Source organism: Trachurus japonicus, chromosome 6 (genome assembly GCF_045865225.1).
Source record: "Trachurus japonicus isolate A0001 chromosome 6, Traja_1.0".
NCBI classification, from domain to species: domain Eukaryota; kingdom Metazoa; phylum Chordata; class Actinopteri; order Carangiformes; family Carangidae; genus Trachurus; species Trachurus japonicus.
In genome coordinates, this window is record NC_140912.1 from 5,399,784 (window position 1) to 5,418,226 (window position 18,443).

The 18,443-nt window shown below is 42.1% G+C and overlaps 1 protein-coding gene across 1 annotated transcript; it reads right to left on the reverse strand.

The window, feature by feature from the left end:
• Positions 1–580: 580 nt before the first annotated feature.
• Positions 581–5,486, reverse strand: LOC146985443 (rhombotin-1-like). The gene is made up of 4 exons (XM_085778430.1): positions 5,041–5,486; positions 4,014–4,227; positions 1,013–1,138; positions 581–689 (listed from the first exon to the last, which is right to left on the reverse strand). Exons 1-4 carry the CDS (start codon positions 5,060–5,062, stop codon positions 584–586), a joined length of 468 nt encoding a protein of 155 aa, XP_085634556.1. The 5' UTR covers positions 5,063–5,486; the 3' UTR covers positions 581–583.
• Positions 5,487–18,443: the final 12,957 nt, after the last annotated feature.

The window sequence follows — 18,443 nt, forward strand, 5'->3', positions numbered from 1 at the left end:
TTTACCACCTGATGAATCTACATCCAAACATCCACTCTGTTTTTTATGTGCGTATGAAGCTGCTGAAACAGCTTTATGTTTTCAATAAAAGGCTGAAGGAGCACGGTTCAGTTAGTTTGGTTTGTTGAGATTAAGTGTAAATTATTAGACATTGATTGAGCGGTTATGTTGGGGACTTTAAGGACAGAGTTCAATTTATTGCAGTAATGAGGACACATCTGGCTCTCAGCCTGTTTAATACATGTGTCAGATATTCACAAGCCTGACACACACCATGAGTTCAATTATCAGACTTCAATCCATTTTCATAACCTGCCCTTAAACTGAACATATGTATGTGAATCCATAATAAATGTCATATAATGCAGTTTTTTTTTTCTTTTTAATACCGCAACATATCTTGGCATGGATTCTCTCATGTCAGCAGCCTCTGGTCTGAAGCCTCATGTCTACATATGGTCATACTTGGGATGAGCTTGTGAATCCACTTGTATACCTTCCAGATATCTCAGTGCATGGTTTAGTTCAAACTGTCAGACCAGCTGTCTGGGACTGTAATTTATCGTCATCAGAATATTACCTCTTATTGAGGCTGCCTCTCAGCGCTGCCATTAAGATGGCCTCCCTCATAGTCCAGCTGGCACAGGATCATGTTGTTCTTGAGGAAAAACTTGTCTCCCACGCAAAATCTGCAGAGGGGAATAAAAAATATGGAACTAGGTCTCAGTTCTTACTGGAGCTGAAGTGAATCATGAGGTCCCCGAGGAGCATTTCAGGCATATTTTCAGAACACATCCACCGCTATGATAATCAGAAATTAATCTTGCATGATTGCTGCTTGATTAACTACCCAAGATATATACAGAGTTGTTAACCCCTTGAGGTTTTAAACTGCACAGTGAATTTCATCACCTCTTGATTGCTGTGCATTGGTGATATGCTCATGATGACCAGTGAGCTACACAGCTCAACTGAATTTGATCTCCCCGGCTAATTGCTCCCCCAGTCTTACCTCTGGCGGCAGAGCTGACAGGCGAAGCAGTCTAAATGGTAGACGTTGTCTCTGGCTCTCATCACCATCTCAAAGGCAGGTATCATCTTACTGCAGGCTGCACAGTTCCCCGTCACCCCGAAGAGCCTGAGAGGCAGAGAGGGCGACAAGCAGACCTGTAGTCTGGACACACTCAGACGTATCAGCCAGCAAAAAATGAAACAAGGGAGCCTTAAAGAGGAACTATGCAGGATTTTTCCCGTGGCTATGCTACATTTTTACCTCGATTAAAAAGCTTCGGAGTAATTGTGAGAGTTAACTACATGACTTGTAACATTTCTACAAACAGTTTGTCTCAAAGGGCTTTACATCGCATCATAACAACATCCTATGCCCTTAGACCCTCACGTCCAGTGAGGAAAAACTCCCGGGAAAACCCTTTTAACGGGGAAAAAATGGAGAAACCTCAGAGTGAGCAACAGAGGAGGGATCCCTCACCCAGGACGGACAGACGTGCAATAGATGTTGTATATAGACAAGAAAACAGTTTATAACACAGAATATGGAAAACATAGAAATGTTAACATTTGTTCCTGCGCTCCATAACCTGCAATGTTTTGTTTATGACAGTTAAGATTACACAAAATGCATGCGTCGTAATATCCTATAAAATGTTATCCACCGCTCCATGGATTGCTTTTTAATTGGCTTTGTTAAAAACAAAGCCACATGACTGAGAGGAGGGTTAGCAAACAGCGAAAAAGAGACCAGACTTGCATAGTTCCTCTTTATGCGTTCAGTCGTTAGTAGTTAGAAAGTTGAGTAGTTATGTTGCTGTGAAAGCAGTTCCACTAAAAACACCAACTTTGCTCCTGCTATTAACAAGCAGAGCATTACAGTAGATATAAAATCTCTCCTGAACTGGACATGACTCAGGTCACTACTGCATTGTAGCAGGTGCTGAGAGTGGAGATTTACTGATATGAAAATGTCATTAATTATATGAAGATATCACTTTATCTTCAGAACCAGTTTAAGGACATTTTTCTGACTTCACAAAGTACAAAAGTCACTTTCTGCTGAAACTCTGAATTTATGCAACAGAAGTTGAACTTTGTCCTCAAACTACCTGCAAACCCCTTGTTATTTTTAATAGCCAGTGACTCGGTGCTGACCAGCTGCAGACCGCCTCACCTCTCATTCACCTCGAACAGAGCGAACAAACGGCTCCCTGAGAGCCTGACACACATGAAGGTAAGTGGCCGCAGCTGATTTCCATACTCCATTAGAGGCCAAATAGAAAAAGGAGGCTTTGGGAGGAACCACTCTGAAAAAACCAGGGGAGGAGAGAGGAAAAGCGTCTAGTATGTGTATGCCAGAGCCTCCAATGACAGATGAAAAACGTCATCAAACGGGTGACCAACACGGGAACAAAAGAGAGTCCTAATTAACAGAATGTTCTGATCTAACGAGCCTGAGTCCTGAACCGGCACCTGGTGGGTTTTTTCCTTCTCCTTAACAAGGCTGCGAAGCTCAATGCTAATTCTCTACTAATGGTCCAATTAAAAGAAATCACATGGTTTTAATCCCGCTCTTCAAAGGCTTTTGGTCTGCACCCTTGCAATGATGAGGAAAACAGGAGGCAATCTAGCCAATTTAACTGTCAAAAGGGGTTTTGGTCTCTTAAGTGCAGTGCAGCTAATGAGAGACTTAGCTCAAACCAAATCCAGCTGGATTGTACATGAGACTAACACATGAGTTTAGCAATGTGGCTGAGATATCAGGAGTTCTCCTGCTGACCTGACACCAGACCTCGTTATTCCAGGCAAGAAATTAAGGGTATATAACTCCCAGAGGAGCTATTTGAACCAGATTTAGGTCTGTGTAGAAGTGGTGCCATCAAGATTCATGGTCAAGAGTTGTTTAAGGTGGAATGCTGTTATATATATGTTCATTGTATCACAGCCACACACGGTGTAGTGACAAACACTCTCACCACAGGAATTTTCAGGAGATCTACAAACATTATTTTTTATCTGAGGGGCTCATGAAGATCGTTTGAAGTGTCATAAAAGTTACAAACTTTGCATGACAGATCCATACAACCATAAGCACACTTTATTATAGAGTCTCCATGATTAGGTAGTAGTTTGACATGTGGGAAATACTCTAATCATTATACTCACTAATTCATCTGATAGCACTAAATGTACTTCTGTTTAACATGAAGTCAGCTGTTCTGTTTGTCTCTCATGTTCTTTTCCTTGTTTACTGTCTGATGAATAAGTCCAATTGGTTTAAAGGTTCAATAAAAAAAGGGGAGCAGAGGAACAAGAGGAAGCTGAGCAGTCATAAACCACACACTGCTCTGTTGTGGCTTCGTTAAAGTCTTTTAACAGACACTTGAAACATGCAAAAAGGTCAACAGTCTGCTGATCCTGTTACTGTTCACTAAAGCTGGTTTTAGTCCAGACTGTGGGAGATCACTCTACACTGCTGCTGTTGTTATCAACTCTCCTGAGCCCATAGCCTTCAAAGTGGATCAGCTTTTTATAAATCAAATATTTGTTTTAATGCGTGGACCCATCAGCCAACAGCATGTCCCTCGCAGGGACCCAAACTGTTCAGACTCAGCTGACTCCAGTCAAATCTGACTTGAGTAAACAGCTAAACATGGCTCAACATGACTGGAGAGATTCTTCTCCTGTACGGTTTCTCCAAGTGTGGGGTGAACATATGAAAATAATGAATATAAATAGATACAAATGTGTTTATCATGGTAATTTTGTGGAGTTTGCATGCATTATCGTGTCTACATGTATCTGTTCCACAGGGCTGTCAATGGCAAGTTGAAATGTGTGCTCCAGCACCTTTTCATTATCACCTCAGCAGCTCTTTCACCTTTTACTTTCAACTACACACTCTGCCCTAGACCTCCAAGATGATCTGTTTTGAAGCTGCATGATGCAACTAATTAAACTCTATATCATCCTGTAACGCTCTGTGGAAGGATTCTGGTTACCTCAGATAGTCTCTGCGGCAGAGGATGAGGTTGGCACGGGTGTACAGCGTGGAGCCCATCCGGCCCAGGTGGCAGTCACAGCAGGCACACTTCAGACAGTCCTCGTGCCAGTACCTGTCCAGCGCCTGCAGCATGAAGCGGTCCCGGATCTTGCCGTTGCAGCCGGCGCAGCCTCTCGGCTTCTCTCTGGACTGGAGAGACACGAGAGACACACCTGGCAGGAGACAGACCAACAGGTTGACAGGAGATCGAAAACAGAGACAGAGAGAGATGGATTTCATTTGAAGACTGAGAAACATGTCAAAAAATAATCACTTAAATCAAATAATTTAAGAAGTAACATTCACGCAGTGCAGGAGATGCTAAAAAATAATAATAATAACTGTCACCGTCTCTACACCAGAAGTCTCTACAGTAAATGTCACTGAATTGTAACTACAAACAACCAGTTAGGTCACTTAGATATATCAGACAGTCCCCTGCAAGAATATACTGTGGGCAAACTCACTGTAACAATCATTGGGAAGACAACAAGGGTCGAAAGTTCCTTAAAGTTCCTCTGAGAATTTACTGGTGGTTTTCTGTACATCTCATCATTAATCTTGACTATAAAAACATTTGCAGACTAGCATCTGTTTTTTTCAATCCACTCTAACACCATCTTCTCAACCCTCAAAACCTCTCATGCTGGTTTATTTATGGCAATGAATACAGTACAATATATATATATATATATATATATATATATATATATACAGCCAGCAACCAATTTATCATGTACACCTGTGCAGTCTGTTGCAATTAATTAAATGGGACACTGCCAGAAATCCAATCATTCATTCTCAATGTAAAAATTCAAAGTCACCACAAACAATGACATCAGTATTAGTGCATACAGTTACATCAACACATGAGCATGAAAGTAGACTTAATGGCAGAGCAGCAGCATTAGATAGTTCAGGTGTACCTAACAAATTGACCACTGAGTGTATGTAATACTACTAGTTCAGATCATTACTGTACTCACTCTCCTCCTTGTCCAAAACCATCCCTCTGGAAACGACAACAATCCAACAGCAGGAGAGATGACAGCTTTTCTTTTCTCCTCGTGCCTCCAGGACACCACAACCACCACCACCACGAGGAGAGGTAATCAACACAGAGGGCTTTGACTCTGTGGAAATTACAAAGCCGGAGTCGTTCAAACTCCAGCTCCGCTCCTCATAGTCCCCGAAAGAAAAGCCACAAGAAACAGCGAGAGTCGCTTTCTGTGCGTAAAAATAGCCCCGAGGATGCAGGAGAGGAGAGGAGAGGAGAGGAGAGGAGAGCCGAGCCGCGGCCCCGACCGGGTATCACCTTGCCGGCAGGAGAGCCGTCCTCAAAACAAGAGTGGCTGTGGCTTTATCTTGGCTGATGTCAGTGCATAAGCATTTCTGTATCTACTCAGGCTGCGGCTGTTCCCCCTAAATGAGCTCCACTGCACAGACCGAGGCTCCACTCAGCTCCCCCCTCCCTCTCCTCTCCCTCTCCTCTCCCTCTCTCCCTCTGTCTCTCCCTCTCGACAAAAAACTCCCACAGTCAAATGGTTTTTTCAACGCTGCGTGCTAATTATATAAAGTCATTATGCTCAGATCTGATAGTAACCGCCCCCTCCCTCTCTCTGAATCAATTATTCAATAGACAGTCACACACCAGGACAGCTCGGGCCTGAGGTGTTTTAGAATGAGCTTATTCAACTCCAAGGACACCAATTATCTCCAGGGCGCCCTGTAGTCAAAGCTGTGGCTTTTCAGCACAGCAGATGCAGCGCCTTTTCCGTGTGTGTGTGTGTGTGTGTGTGTGTGTGTGTGTGTGTGTGTGTGTGTGTGTGTGTGTGTGTGTGTGTGTGTGTGTGTGTGTGTGACATATATTCAGTGTGTCCATCCCTTCATGTGTGTGTTTGTGTGCTTCATCTGTAAGAAACAGGTAATAACAGCTTAAATGAGGGTAAAGACTCTAAAGTGTTGCAGCATCACTTTGGAATAAAGCATCCAGCTTTTAAGCATAGCCTTTGTAATTTTAAAGCAGCATCCCATAATGTCCCAAAGGTCACTGACCTCAGGTCCTTCACAGAATTATAAGAATATTATTGGAATTAAAATAAATGTACTAAAAACGAGTTCGTTTAAAGAGCTTGAGCAATATTTTACAGGGAATTAAAGGTTTATAAAGTGGCTATGAATAAGACAGACTGAACAACAGAATGCTAGTGCTTCATTGAAGGGTTGTTTTAGGAAATATCATAACATTCCACAATGAAGTAACAGGGCAAGATAAGCACAGGTCACTGTAGGAATATTTAAGCCTTTAATTATGGGAATTTACAAACAATATACCGATAATAGACCATTGGAGACAAAGTCCTTGAGTGTTGAAGGAACACGAAGGATAACAACAAGATAACAATAAACACAACATCTTGTAGGAATATTGTGGTGATATACTGTATATGTGATAAAAAACATTGTAAATCTACGGTCTTCACTCGATTGGACCTGCCATATGTTGTTGGAATGCAATTTGGAATTTTTACCCCATAGGAATAATATTGGTTAAAAGAAATAATACATTAACAAAGGTAAAGGTCGTCTTTTTTGTCCACTCAAAAATCCAAAAGCCAAGGATGAAAATAAACAGACATTCCAGATAAAACCACTTAATAGTATATATAGTACAGCTACTGTATAGATCTATGAGCAACCACCACAGTTATAGTAACAGTAGCTGTACTTAATGAGCCTACCACACACTGTGAGGCCTCATGAGATTATAAAAGATATAACACTGTTGAAATCCAAATAGCTTTGGAGCTCACTGTTGACTCAGAGCTCATGTGAGTCACTGTACAGAAGATTTAGGAATAAAGACACCACAAAGTATGGGAAGGTCATTATTTAAAGTTAATATTGAGAACCTCAGAGACATTATGAGTCCCTATGGATAGATTATCGGAGAATCATAATGATTTTCATTGGGGTTTTCAAGGCCAGCACTGACCCCAGTCCATAAACAACATTGCAGCCTGCTTCTAAATAGATCATCCAGCCCTAAATCCTCCTCATTAGAAGTTGTGGCATAAACAACTGTTCTAACATGGCCCCTGGATCAGGTCACACTAATTAACCAGCACCATCGACCGACTATTCCCTCATTATCCGCCTTCTCATCTGATCGCATATAGACCGTCAAGACAGCTAACGATCAACAGACTAATTAATCAGCTGATTAGGTGCAAGTGAAGCTCCAGGTTCCCTCTTCATTTGTGAGACACATGGGAGCTAATTAGTTCAATTATTAATGTATCTAATTAAATAGTTTCTCTGGGTAATCATGGTTACAGTCTTGTCCTCCACGGGCTGCGGTGATAAATGGATCCTCTGTGCATTAGACCCCTCTTGTCCTCTATTTTGACATACATCAACTCCAATGCAACGTCTGGCCCGGTCTAAACATTACAGGCTATTCACAGGCCCAGACCCCATTAGACTAATTGCGCTAAAAGCAGTCCGTGGCCGACATTAAAGGTGAGCTGTGGTTAGAGCTCTAATTAGCAGTCTGTGAAAATAGGAAGCCTTTTTGGCCATCTGCTGCGGCTTGCCTTGCTGTCAGGTCCTCAGTGTGAAAAGGGCAGGGACAAATTTAGAAGATGCTTTGTGGAAGAGCTGTTTGTCAGACATAATGCCATGAGAGGCCGGGTCAGCAGGAGCATATTTTATACAGTAACAGCTGAAATTGTCAGAGGGAAGACGAGAAAACTGCTGCAATTTGCGACTGGTTACACGTGGTTTCGCATGTGAAACCACAACCAGCTGTTTCTTGTCAAAACACTGGTGTTTTGACTTGGAGACAGTTTTTCATCATTCACTTTACATTTCTATACTTCACATGTCTTCATTTGATTTTTCTCCCTTTCAAAATGCAAAATGTAGTTTCTTTAAACTGTTGAATGAGGTAAAAGTCAATAGACATGGATGTGAGACTACAATTGGAACATCATTAAGTATTTTCTGGAACTTCCTCTGTTGAGTGGCCACGGTTTTGGTCAGTGCACCACTTCAGTCCAGACTACAGACTGAAATATCTCAACAACTGCAAATATTGCCATGAAATTTTTACCTTTATTGATCGTCTCAAGAAATGAAACCTAGTGATTTCAGTGATCCCTTCCAGTACCACGATAAAGATTTGACCTTGTTCAATAATTTAATTTATGACCAGATGCTAAAGTAATAACCTTCCCATCAGCCTCAGCTGTACTAAAAGATAGTGACGTTTGCATCATCAGGTGCGACACTAACATAGTGTTAGTTCATGCTGTTGTTTACTCAAAGCACCACTGTTAATGCAGATTCTTGGTTTTACTTTGAATAAAACAACTCTTATACTTTTCTTTTCTTTTTTATTTTCTTTTAATATAGGGGTCAAAAGTTTTCCACTTCCTCATTAATTTGAGTTGAGACTGTTTTATCAACTGCTGTTTGTTTCCATGGTCAATAATGAAGTGTCAAGCTCAGATTTTCTATTATTTTCTCCATCAGTTAATTGACAGAAGACAATATATTACATAACACCGCAATTTAGCTTTTGCAGAGTTAGATAACGATCAAGCCAAATTAAAACATCACATTTCACTCACATAAATGTGTTTTCCCCAAGGACCAAGAGGCCCAGTGGAAGGGAGATAAACAAAGTCTGACATTCACAAACCTTTCATTTATGATGAATGGAAAGAAGCTTCAGAGGCAAAGTGCTTAACAAGACAAGTTCAACTGACACTGAGCTGCACCTGCACTCCCAGGAGGTTAAACCACCGAGGGGAGGGAGGTTTGTTCTAATCCCAGGACCGGGCGGGGAAAGCAAGTGACAACATAACATACAGCAGATCTGACACTCAGGCTGTTGTGAGGCATCTATGTCTGTTTGGTGCTCGTGATGCAAGTCTATTTAGGTATCAGAGACAGGTGAATATGGTACTGCTAGACCACTAAACCACCACAACCTTGAGCAAGGCACCAAGGCAACTTTCTTAAAACAGCGTGTGTGTGCATTAACACTTTTGCCTGGTGATAAAGTTGTACAGCAGATCACACAGACAGACAGTCTGTGTGATCAACTGTTCTACTGCTGAAGCTTTCAAGTGTGAATGTGTGAGTCAGAAGGATGCTGCTGGTTTACGTCATAGGTATCATTGGGTTGTATTGTGCTTCAGGACAAGCTGTGTGATTGTGGCTGCATTATGTGTTTTGCCTTTCCATTTAGGGAGATAAATTGTTGTTCACTCCTGGAACAGAAACATGCCTCCAAGGGCAGTAAACACACCGAGCTTAGGTGATCCTTGTCCATTTCAATGCAGATTTCCGGTGGTAAGTCATTCTTTAGCACAATGCAATGTCATATAGCTATTCAAAATGAAGACTGAAAGATATAGTATTTGTGCTCTGATGCTGTTTGTCCAAAACCTGTAAACCTGTGAAAGATGGCATGATTGCAAGGAAGACATTGTTCCATAAAGAGGCTTATTCAATTTTCCAATCCTTGACTTTACAAGTTTGTTCATTTCTTTAGGTTGTGAGCTATAAGACTGAAAAAGCAACCACAGCCACTAGTGACTGCTCTTCTCAGCAGCACAAGTTCTTTGATGGTCTTCCTCTGGATCTGCCCTCTGATGCCAACTTCCTTCAGGAGCCTTGCTGTGGAATCGTCCGGCAGCCCACCTCCACTGGGCTTCACACTCCAGCCCCGTTCTTCTGCTTCAGCTGCCAGGTTGGCATAGCGTATAGCTTTTTCCTTTCATATGCCTAATGCATGGCGTCTTCCCAAGGAACCGCCAGCTCAACGATGAAGACACGCCGCCGGCACGAGTTGGACCAGACGACAAGATATAGGCACAGGTTGATCACAACGATCTCTGAAGGGAAAGTGAGGTTTAGGTCGACACGCATTTCCCAGTTCCTGGCTGCTTTTGGTTATGACCCCTTATCCACATGTCAGACACCTTCTATCATACCTCATCTGTCTGTGTATACAGTAACTGGGTCATGGAGACTCAAGAAACTGTTCTGAAGTTCAAACCAGCATAGTAACATTAATGCATCATATCTTGGAAAGCACCGTTTTGGTTGATGTTCCTCTGCTACAAATGCAGTCTGTCACACTTGAAGGAGATTTCTTTGATCTGTCAGAGTAAAACTGCCAGAAAACTTTAAATACAGTTGTGCAAGCAGGAAGTGAAGCATAATGTACTGTAGTATGGCTCTTCACACCTTCTATACCCAAATGAGCCAAGCCTCTAAGGTTTCTATGAGGTAATGGTAAATGGTGAATGGATTGCACTTATTTAGCACTTTTCTGGTCGTATCGACCACTCAAAGCACTTTACACTACAATCCACATTCAGCCATTCAATTACACATGCATACAGCACATTTTCTATGCATACAGCGCTTTTCCATTACATACTGGGAGGCATGCATCATGGGTAATTCAGCCTTCAATAACTGTGCTCAAGGACACTTCAACATGCAGACTGGAGGAGCCAGGAATCAAACCACCGACCCATCAAATAGTGGACAATCCACTCTACCTCCTGAGCCACAACTATATGAGAATGTAAAATGTTTGAGTTTATGGTGAAATGTATAGTTTGCAACAATGCTGGCTCTTCTGTTGGGCAACAGATTCTCTGTGGCTGATATTTCCAAACATGTGAATCATATCAAAACCGAACGGCATTCACACAATCTCAGGCTCAGGAAGGATGGTGGGATTAAAAAGTGGTTGTTGAATTTATATCATGTTACTGTTCCACTTTACACTTCTCAACAGCCACTCTATGTCCTCTAACACATACACCTTTTGAATGTGATGACCACAATTTTTACACATGCTTACTCATGTTGAAAAAAATATATCACATTCGCTTGTTCCATTTTAGGTGTGTCACTGCATCAAAGTGAAAGAATCAACAGAATACATTATTAATAATAATAATATTCTGTTTTCTCTTATATTTATGCAGATAACAATGCCATGCAGCGCTGCATGGCATGTTATCGGTTTTATAACTGCTGCTAGTACTCTGTCCCCTCTTATATTGATGCAGGTTGCTATCTGTTTTCTTATTGTTGTAACTGCTGTTAATACTATGTTTTTTCATACATTTACGCAGGTAGCTTCCTATTGTTACCCTTTTGTATGGTATGTCTGTCCGTCTGTGAGGACTACGGATGGAAATTAGCTTTGAGCTAAATCCGGCATATTTACACAATGTGATTTGCGCGTCACAATGTGTGCATTGTCCTCGTCAAATAAACAATAAAATAAAATAAAAAAGTAGATATATTGTGTTGTGCTTTGTTCTTGTTCTTGTCCTTGTCTAAGGTTGTTTTAGTGTGAACTGCAGAACTGTAGATGGAAATTAGCGTTAGAGCTAAATCTGCCATATTTACATATTGTATGTCCATGAATATGCAGAGTCCCGTTACAAATAAACCAATAAAAATAAATAAATAAATAAAAACTCACACCCATGGACATATTACTGAACAGACCTACCAGCCACTGGCCTGGGGCCCAGGGCTTCACGGAGGTCCTGGCCCAGAGCCAGGTAACATTTGGTAACATTTCCATCAAACAACAACAAAAGGACTATAGTTTGGAGTTCAGTGTTTTGTGCTGCATCAGTGTCTTTATTGTCCTTTTAGCTGTTTGCGCCAATAAACAACTTTCTAAGAACAGCAAAGAGAGAATATAAACATATTTTAAAAAGCATTGGGGCGCAGAGTGGCGCAGTAGGTATATGTGTAGAGGCTACAGCCGGCCCCAGTTTGAATCCAGCATCAGGCGGCCCTTTCCTGCATGTCATTCCCCCTCTCTCTGCCTCCCCATTTCCTATCTCTCAACTGTACTATCTAATAAAGGAATAAAACTATACTTTCAACAAAAAAAGCATATGTCACTGAAAATAATAGTCAGAAGTGATTTAAATGATGCATTTACTTTGATTATGTTAGACTCAGAAGTTCCACTTGACACATCAGAGTATGCAGTGTGTGTATGTGTGTTGTACTTAGTGTGGCTGCTGTGATTAAAATATTAATAACCACATAGAGGTAGGACAACCCTCTGCAGTCAGGCCTCTCTGCAGGCGCCTGGTAGGTGGAGTCTGGTTGGCCGCCAGAGTCACCTCTGGATCTCTCGCGCTTCCTCTCCCTTTGGGCTTGTCGTTGTGTTAAGAATAAGAGTCGTTTTCTCTTTAGTTGAGTAAACTTAACTTATTTTTGTGTGGTCCTCCTTCCGTTGTCCAGCCTCGAGTCAGTCAGTTCTGACAAAGTGAGTATAAAATCAGAAAAATATTCAGGATAAACCTTTTATCTGTGTAGGTGGATGGTGTTTTCAACTTCTTCTTTTCCCACATCTGCAGCATTTAAGGAATAAGTCTTCATTCTTCTGATTCACTGTGTCAAGGCTCTGATCTAGCAGACGCCCTCACTGTGACATTCACTGCTTCATCAGATTCAACACATCCACGAAAAACATTCTTGTTTAGTCAAACTAGATGAACCAGATGTTGTGCATCAAACAATCTTCGATTTTTAATTAAAGGTCTTGTGACACCAGAATTATTTCAGAGATTGTTTCTCTTTTCTCAGAGGATGCATCTTGTTTTTCACAGCAAGAAACAAACTCATTCAGTATATTATTATGAATGTGTATGTCCAAGAGGCAGCATGTGAAGTGTGACCGACCGTCCCCTTGAGTCAGCCAAGTGAGTGTTCAGATCGACTTAAAATCTTGTTAGAGAGGCAAACTGTTTCAGTCAGGACAACTCCACCTGTTTCCTTTATTAACTTATCTGAATTGGAAACAAACTATCATAAACATTATTTCTACATTTTATGGAACTTACAGATTTTCAATCAGCACCAGACAAACTGCTCCCCCTCTAATGTGAATCCATGTCTGTGGAGGTTCAAGTTTTTCTGGAGTCATCCAATCCCCTGTCAGTCTGACTAAGCTGCCTAGTTTTAGATTGGAATGGGGATGTGCTCACCAGCTGTGAGATTAAGGGGAACTGATCGATGGCCTTTCTGATTGGCTCTCACGGTGTCCCAGCAGCATCCAATCCCCTCGGTTCGGATGGTTGTCCTCAGCCAAAACCAATTCTTCCAGCACACAGGGGCCAAATAAGATCACTGACCTGAAGCTATGAGGCCACACTTGTAGGTTGTGTCTCCCTCCGTCTGCTCTCCTCATTTCTCTGGGAAAATTGAGACAAAGAAAAGAAAAAGGGGGGGAGGAGATGAGTTTATCACACAATTTCACTTCCCTTGCTACTATTTAATTTGCATTTTCCTGACAAGTTTGTGCTAATTTAAGTTGCTAATTCCAGCAGTATAGGATTAACTGTCAGTTAAGGTCAATGGTGATGATGATGTCTTGTCTCCCAGTTTTCCTGTTCAGTCTCTGTAGGTGAAGCTCTTTTCTTTTCTTTTCTTTTCTTTTCTTTTCTTTTCTCTTATCTTCTGTTTTTTTTTTCTCTTTTTTTGTCAGCCAGCTGCTGCTGCTGCTGCTGCTGCTGCTGCTGCTGCTGCTGCTGCTGCTGCTGCTGCTGCTGCTGCTGCTGCTGGAAATGTAAAATGCATGACTTCCTGTGTGACACAGGGGCTTTATTTATTTATTTTATTTTTATAGAGGAGAGAATTATATAGAGAAATTGTATTCAGAATGAACCACAACAATAAAATCAGTTACCTGTTTTAAGTTTATAAAAACAGCCTGAGAACTCATCCTTAGATCTGTATTCATTCACAAACATTCATACTGGAAAGAGATCAAATCATACAACAGATCTAATATGATGAACATTGTTGGGATAGAAGCCTGTCTGAGTCTGTTGGGCGGCTTTGACCCATGGGGCCCAGTCACACTGAAACGGCCACTCTGTGGTCTTATCACCAGCTAGATATACAGTAGTTGGCCTCACCTCCGTGCACAGCAAAGTCTCTGGAACCACCATACTCCTGGAGAGTGGCTGGACTCGGGCGTCACAACACTCACAAGCAGTTCTCCTCGCTGAATGAGAAGGTTGCCTCCATGCAGCTGAGGGTCAGCACTAGACAGCAGTTCAAAATATCTGGCCTTCTAGGAGTCTGGGTGGTGTCCTTAAAGTCCCCCTCCCGCGACCCTTTTTGGTTATTTTAAAACATTCTCTGTGGTCTTTAAATTGTGATTATGAAGTTTTTAGCCAAAATCACAAAACCTGTGCCATTTCCCAGAGCTCTCCTTCTGCACAGCACCAGCAGCTCATTAGCAATGCACCTCTGGGGGGTGGGCGGAGACTGCGCTGCTCTGCACCAGCTGAGCCACCCCCTCGCACCTCCCCCCACTCACTGACAGCTGGACATTGTACAATTACCGATTCAGAACGTTTAGCGTAAAACTCCACACTGGGATTCGATCCCAGACTGGAACATAGTCCTTGCTCACGGTGCTGCTTTACCAGGTGAGCTATACGTGTTATACCTTTACAGCTACACCGAGCTGTCAAACCGTTCACCTCTGAGCCAGATGCAGAGCGGGGCGGGAGCTTGTAGCACTAGTGCCCTCCCCTGGAGCTGTGACACATCAACCCCAGTCTCCCTGAAACTGCCAGTTTGCGTCTGCCATTGGTTCACAGCAATTTGAAGGCAGAAAAACTCAGAAATGCAATTTTGCACTTCCTTTTCTGCTGATATGTCCTCTAACACGAGAAAAATGCCACAGGAACATGTGAAAAGCACGAAAAACACGACTTTCATGGGAGGGGGTCTTTAAGGGGAATCCACCTGGCTCAGGAAAACCGCTGTTGTTTCCAGGAGGTGTCGGCTGCAGAGAGTTACCAGGACATCTCCCACATCTTCACACAGCTCATCCAACAGGCGACGGAGCACCTGAAGTACCGAGCCAACAGCCGACGCTACAGCGGCTCCAAGAGAAACCTGGATGGCCGTGCTTGGGAGGAACGGCCTGCCTGATCAGAAAAAAGAGTGGTGTTTTGTTATTGGTCTTCTCTGCTAGGCATAGTTTGAGCAGAACAAACACCATGTTTGAACATAAGGTTGTTCATACTTCATAGCAGTGGCACAAACTCAGGTGTGGGAGGAGTTCAGGAGGCCACGGAGGAAGACTTTTGTTCAAAGAAGTTCAGGACCAATCAGGGACTCAGAAAAGGGGAGGCATGGCTCGACCCAGGCTGAATTCAGTTGAGAGTGAGAACAGCTGATACGGACTGGGGATGTCGTTGGGTGGTGAAGAAACACTCCTCCTGAACCTTTCCTGAAACACACTATCTGTGGAGGGGGCAGAGATGGAAGAGTCAGGGGAATTCTCTTCCCTAACACCGGTAGAGGTTGCTGAGGTGGTGAAGAAGCTCTACGGTGACATGCTACAAGAAGATGGAGGGTCTGGATATTGTACGGCTGTCTTGGCTGATATGTCTCTTCAATCTCACTGGAGGTCAGGAGCTGCCTGTGGAGTGGCTGTGAGATCTAGCAGGGATGCACTGGAGACAGTCTCTACTCCAACAAAGGAGAGATTCACTTTCTCTTTGTTTTACTTAGTCTATAGTCTAGATTTCTCTGATTTGTGTTTTGTTGTTCATTTCCAATTGTCTCCAGAATTGATTACTGTAGGCTAAGTGTGTAATAGATCAGGCCGCCGAAATTATTACAACAGAGTTTCAAAAGAGAGCATGATGTAAGCTTTAGATAACTGTGCTGCCATCTGGTGGAAACCTTAGGAACCTAGCTTTGTTTGGCTGACCAAAGAATTCACTGTTATAATGGTGCATTTCTCACTTCTCCTGCCTCCAAACCTGCTATTTTTAGCAGCTGCACACAGGAAATTCCTGCTCTCTGAAGGCTTCAGTGAAATTCCGCCTCTCACGGTCATCTAATTAGAGCTAAGCTCAAAATGAAAGAGTCAGCCTTCAGAGGAACTAAAATAAGCGTCTGATTAGGCAATGTTTAACTTTAATTTCCTCTGGAACAACCAGTGTTTTTACAGTATTTACAAAAGGAACATTCATCTACAAAGTGCTGACTACATGTTTTACCTACTTATTTTACACAATGTGTGGTACATTCTTTCTGTAGCATTATGGTGACATAACTGGATTCAAAAAGAACAACAGCACAGCGTTGAATGTGTTCATGTCCTTCATAGGTTTTTTCTGTTTTGTATTTTTCATTTTAAAGCTTTGGGTTCTCATCTGCTGCTGGAAAAAGATCAAATACAAGAATGATCACATCTAACATGACATCAGATGAAATGGTAACATACTTTATTGTATTACATTTTAAAGAAATCCTTTAACATGAACAGTAAGGAATGGAGAATGACTTCCATGCACATAACTTGATTAATTGTGGGGGGAAAAAAAGGTTTTTATCATCAATAAATCTGACATGTATACATATAAAACATTTACATTGATTAATATTTTAATGTGTCTAACGTTACAAAACTGTGTAAAGGCTGATCTTATTTCCCCTTTTATATGGAGTTTCTCCTCAGTGAATGTGAGGGTCTAGAGGATGTTTGTCACGTTTTTCAGGAATTGCAGGACCCAAACGCAGACTGACCGGAACAGGCATAAGAATAAAAAGGGCTTTATTCTACCGGACTGGACACGACACAGGAACACAGGAAACTCCCAACCACAAATGAACCGACATGAGACAAAGGGAAACACAGAGGTTATATACACGAGGAAACGAGACACAGGTGGTGCAATCAGACACAGGTGAGACACATGAGGTAATCAAACAGGCGGGAGAACACAGGAAGACAAGACAGGAACTTCAAAATAAAACAGGAACTAAAGAAAACAAGAGTCCAAAGTCCAAAACAAGCGGCAAGCTAGGGGAAATATTGAATCTGCCACTGTGGGGCTCAAAATGAGATGTTATATCACAGGGCCCCTTGGAGGTCAATCAAGCTGTAAGTACAATCAACAGGATTAATAGAGGCTCTGGCTTCCAATGAGTGGTATAATTACAAACAGTAAAACTGTCAGTATTTCTATACAATGTTCATTTAATACAACAGAAAACCATCCATTCAGCTGTGTAGCACTGAAGTGAGGACACACTGTGTGCACAAAGCAGTTTAACACTGACACAGCTGTCTTAAAGGCTGTTGACACATTCAGTCAGCGCGCTGCAGTCAGTCCACACTGTGAGCACAGTGATGAGGGAGATGCTTTGTGCATGGTCAACACACGTACCAGTATATATGTTAGTCTTAGGAAAGTTGCCCACAGCTGAAACATTTCATTGTCATCCACTCATCACTGGCTAATCAGTCCTGCAGACCTCCACGAACACATGAACTGTCTGATGAGTTTGTTTTATGAGAGAAACCACAGTGATGAACAGCCTCTTTCCATCTTTGTGGGGATGTAAAATCGAATAACAACACAAAGACAGAAATGAGAGAAAGTTCTAAACATGACCCATCCTCAGGGTCCTGTCCCCGTGGTTAGGAGCCTCTACCCAGTTCAGCAATAACCTCTGATCCTAAACAGGTCATCCCAACCCAAAGCTAGCCTCGCGTCAAGGCTCTTCAGAGTAGAGATGGGATTTATGGCTCTTTGAGGGGAGCCGGATCTTGGTGAGCCGTTCCTTTCGAAGAGCCGTTCAAAAAACTGGCTCATTTGACTGATTTTTTAAATATTTATTAAGTTTTAAGAAGCCAGCCTGGTGGTAACTCATTTTATCTTGGAAATAATGGGGTGAGATTTGGAACAAAATAATACAAAATTAGATATCCCACTAATATCTGAGTTTGCACGCCACTTACGTAGACAATGGAGCAGCTTCAATTGACTGTTCTGAACACACAGAGACGTAAAAAAAAAAGAACGGTTCCCAGCTGTGACTCGGTTCCCATCGTTCATGTTAACGAGCCGTTCAATAGAATCGGTTCGTTCGTGAACGTCACAACACTACTTCAGAGAGGCGAGGTGTCTGTTAACTCTGAATTTTTCTAATGGAATCGGAAATCACCAAATTCACCAAAGTAAAAGTGTTCACCAACATAAATCTTATAAAATAGACATTAACTTGTAATACAACAGAAGCTAAATGTTAACTTAATGGCTCTAGGACTTTCTTGTAAATTATATTCCTTAAATTAAAGAGTTTCACTACATTTTATTACCTTGGTGCTTTTATTTTGACGGAAAGGCCTGTCTCTCTCGCCCTGGAGTCAACGGCCCCAGACTAACCCAAAGCAGAAACCAAAGCAACAACCAGCACAACACTTGCCAAACATGTGTACAGTATCTGCCTCCAACCATGGATGTTGCTCACTGTGTGAACACAAGGTCGCTGTCAGGAAACTCTACAA

Bases quoted from the DNA above. Each gene is read 5' to 3' on its own strand.
- LOC146985443 (XM_085778430.1), bottom strand. From the start codon at position 5,062: ATGGTTTTGGACAAGGAGGAGA. The intron at 4,228-5,040 runs GTGAGTACAGTA...GTCTCCTGCCAG, and splicing joins GGTTTTGGACAAGGAGGAGA to GTGTGTCTCTCGTGTCTCTC. The intron at 690-1,012 runs GTAAGACTGGGG...TCCCCTCTGCAG, and splicing joins TGTCAGCTCTGCCGCCAGAG to ATTTTGCGTGGGAGACAAGT.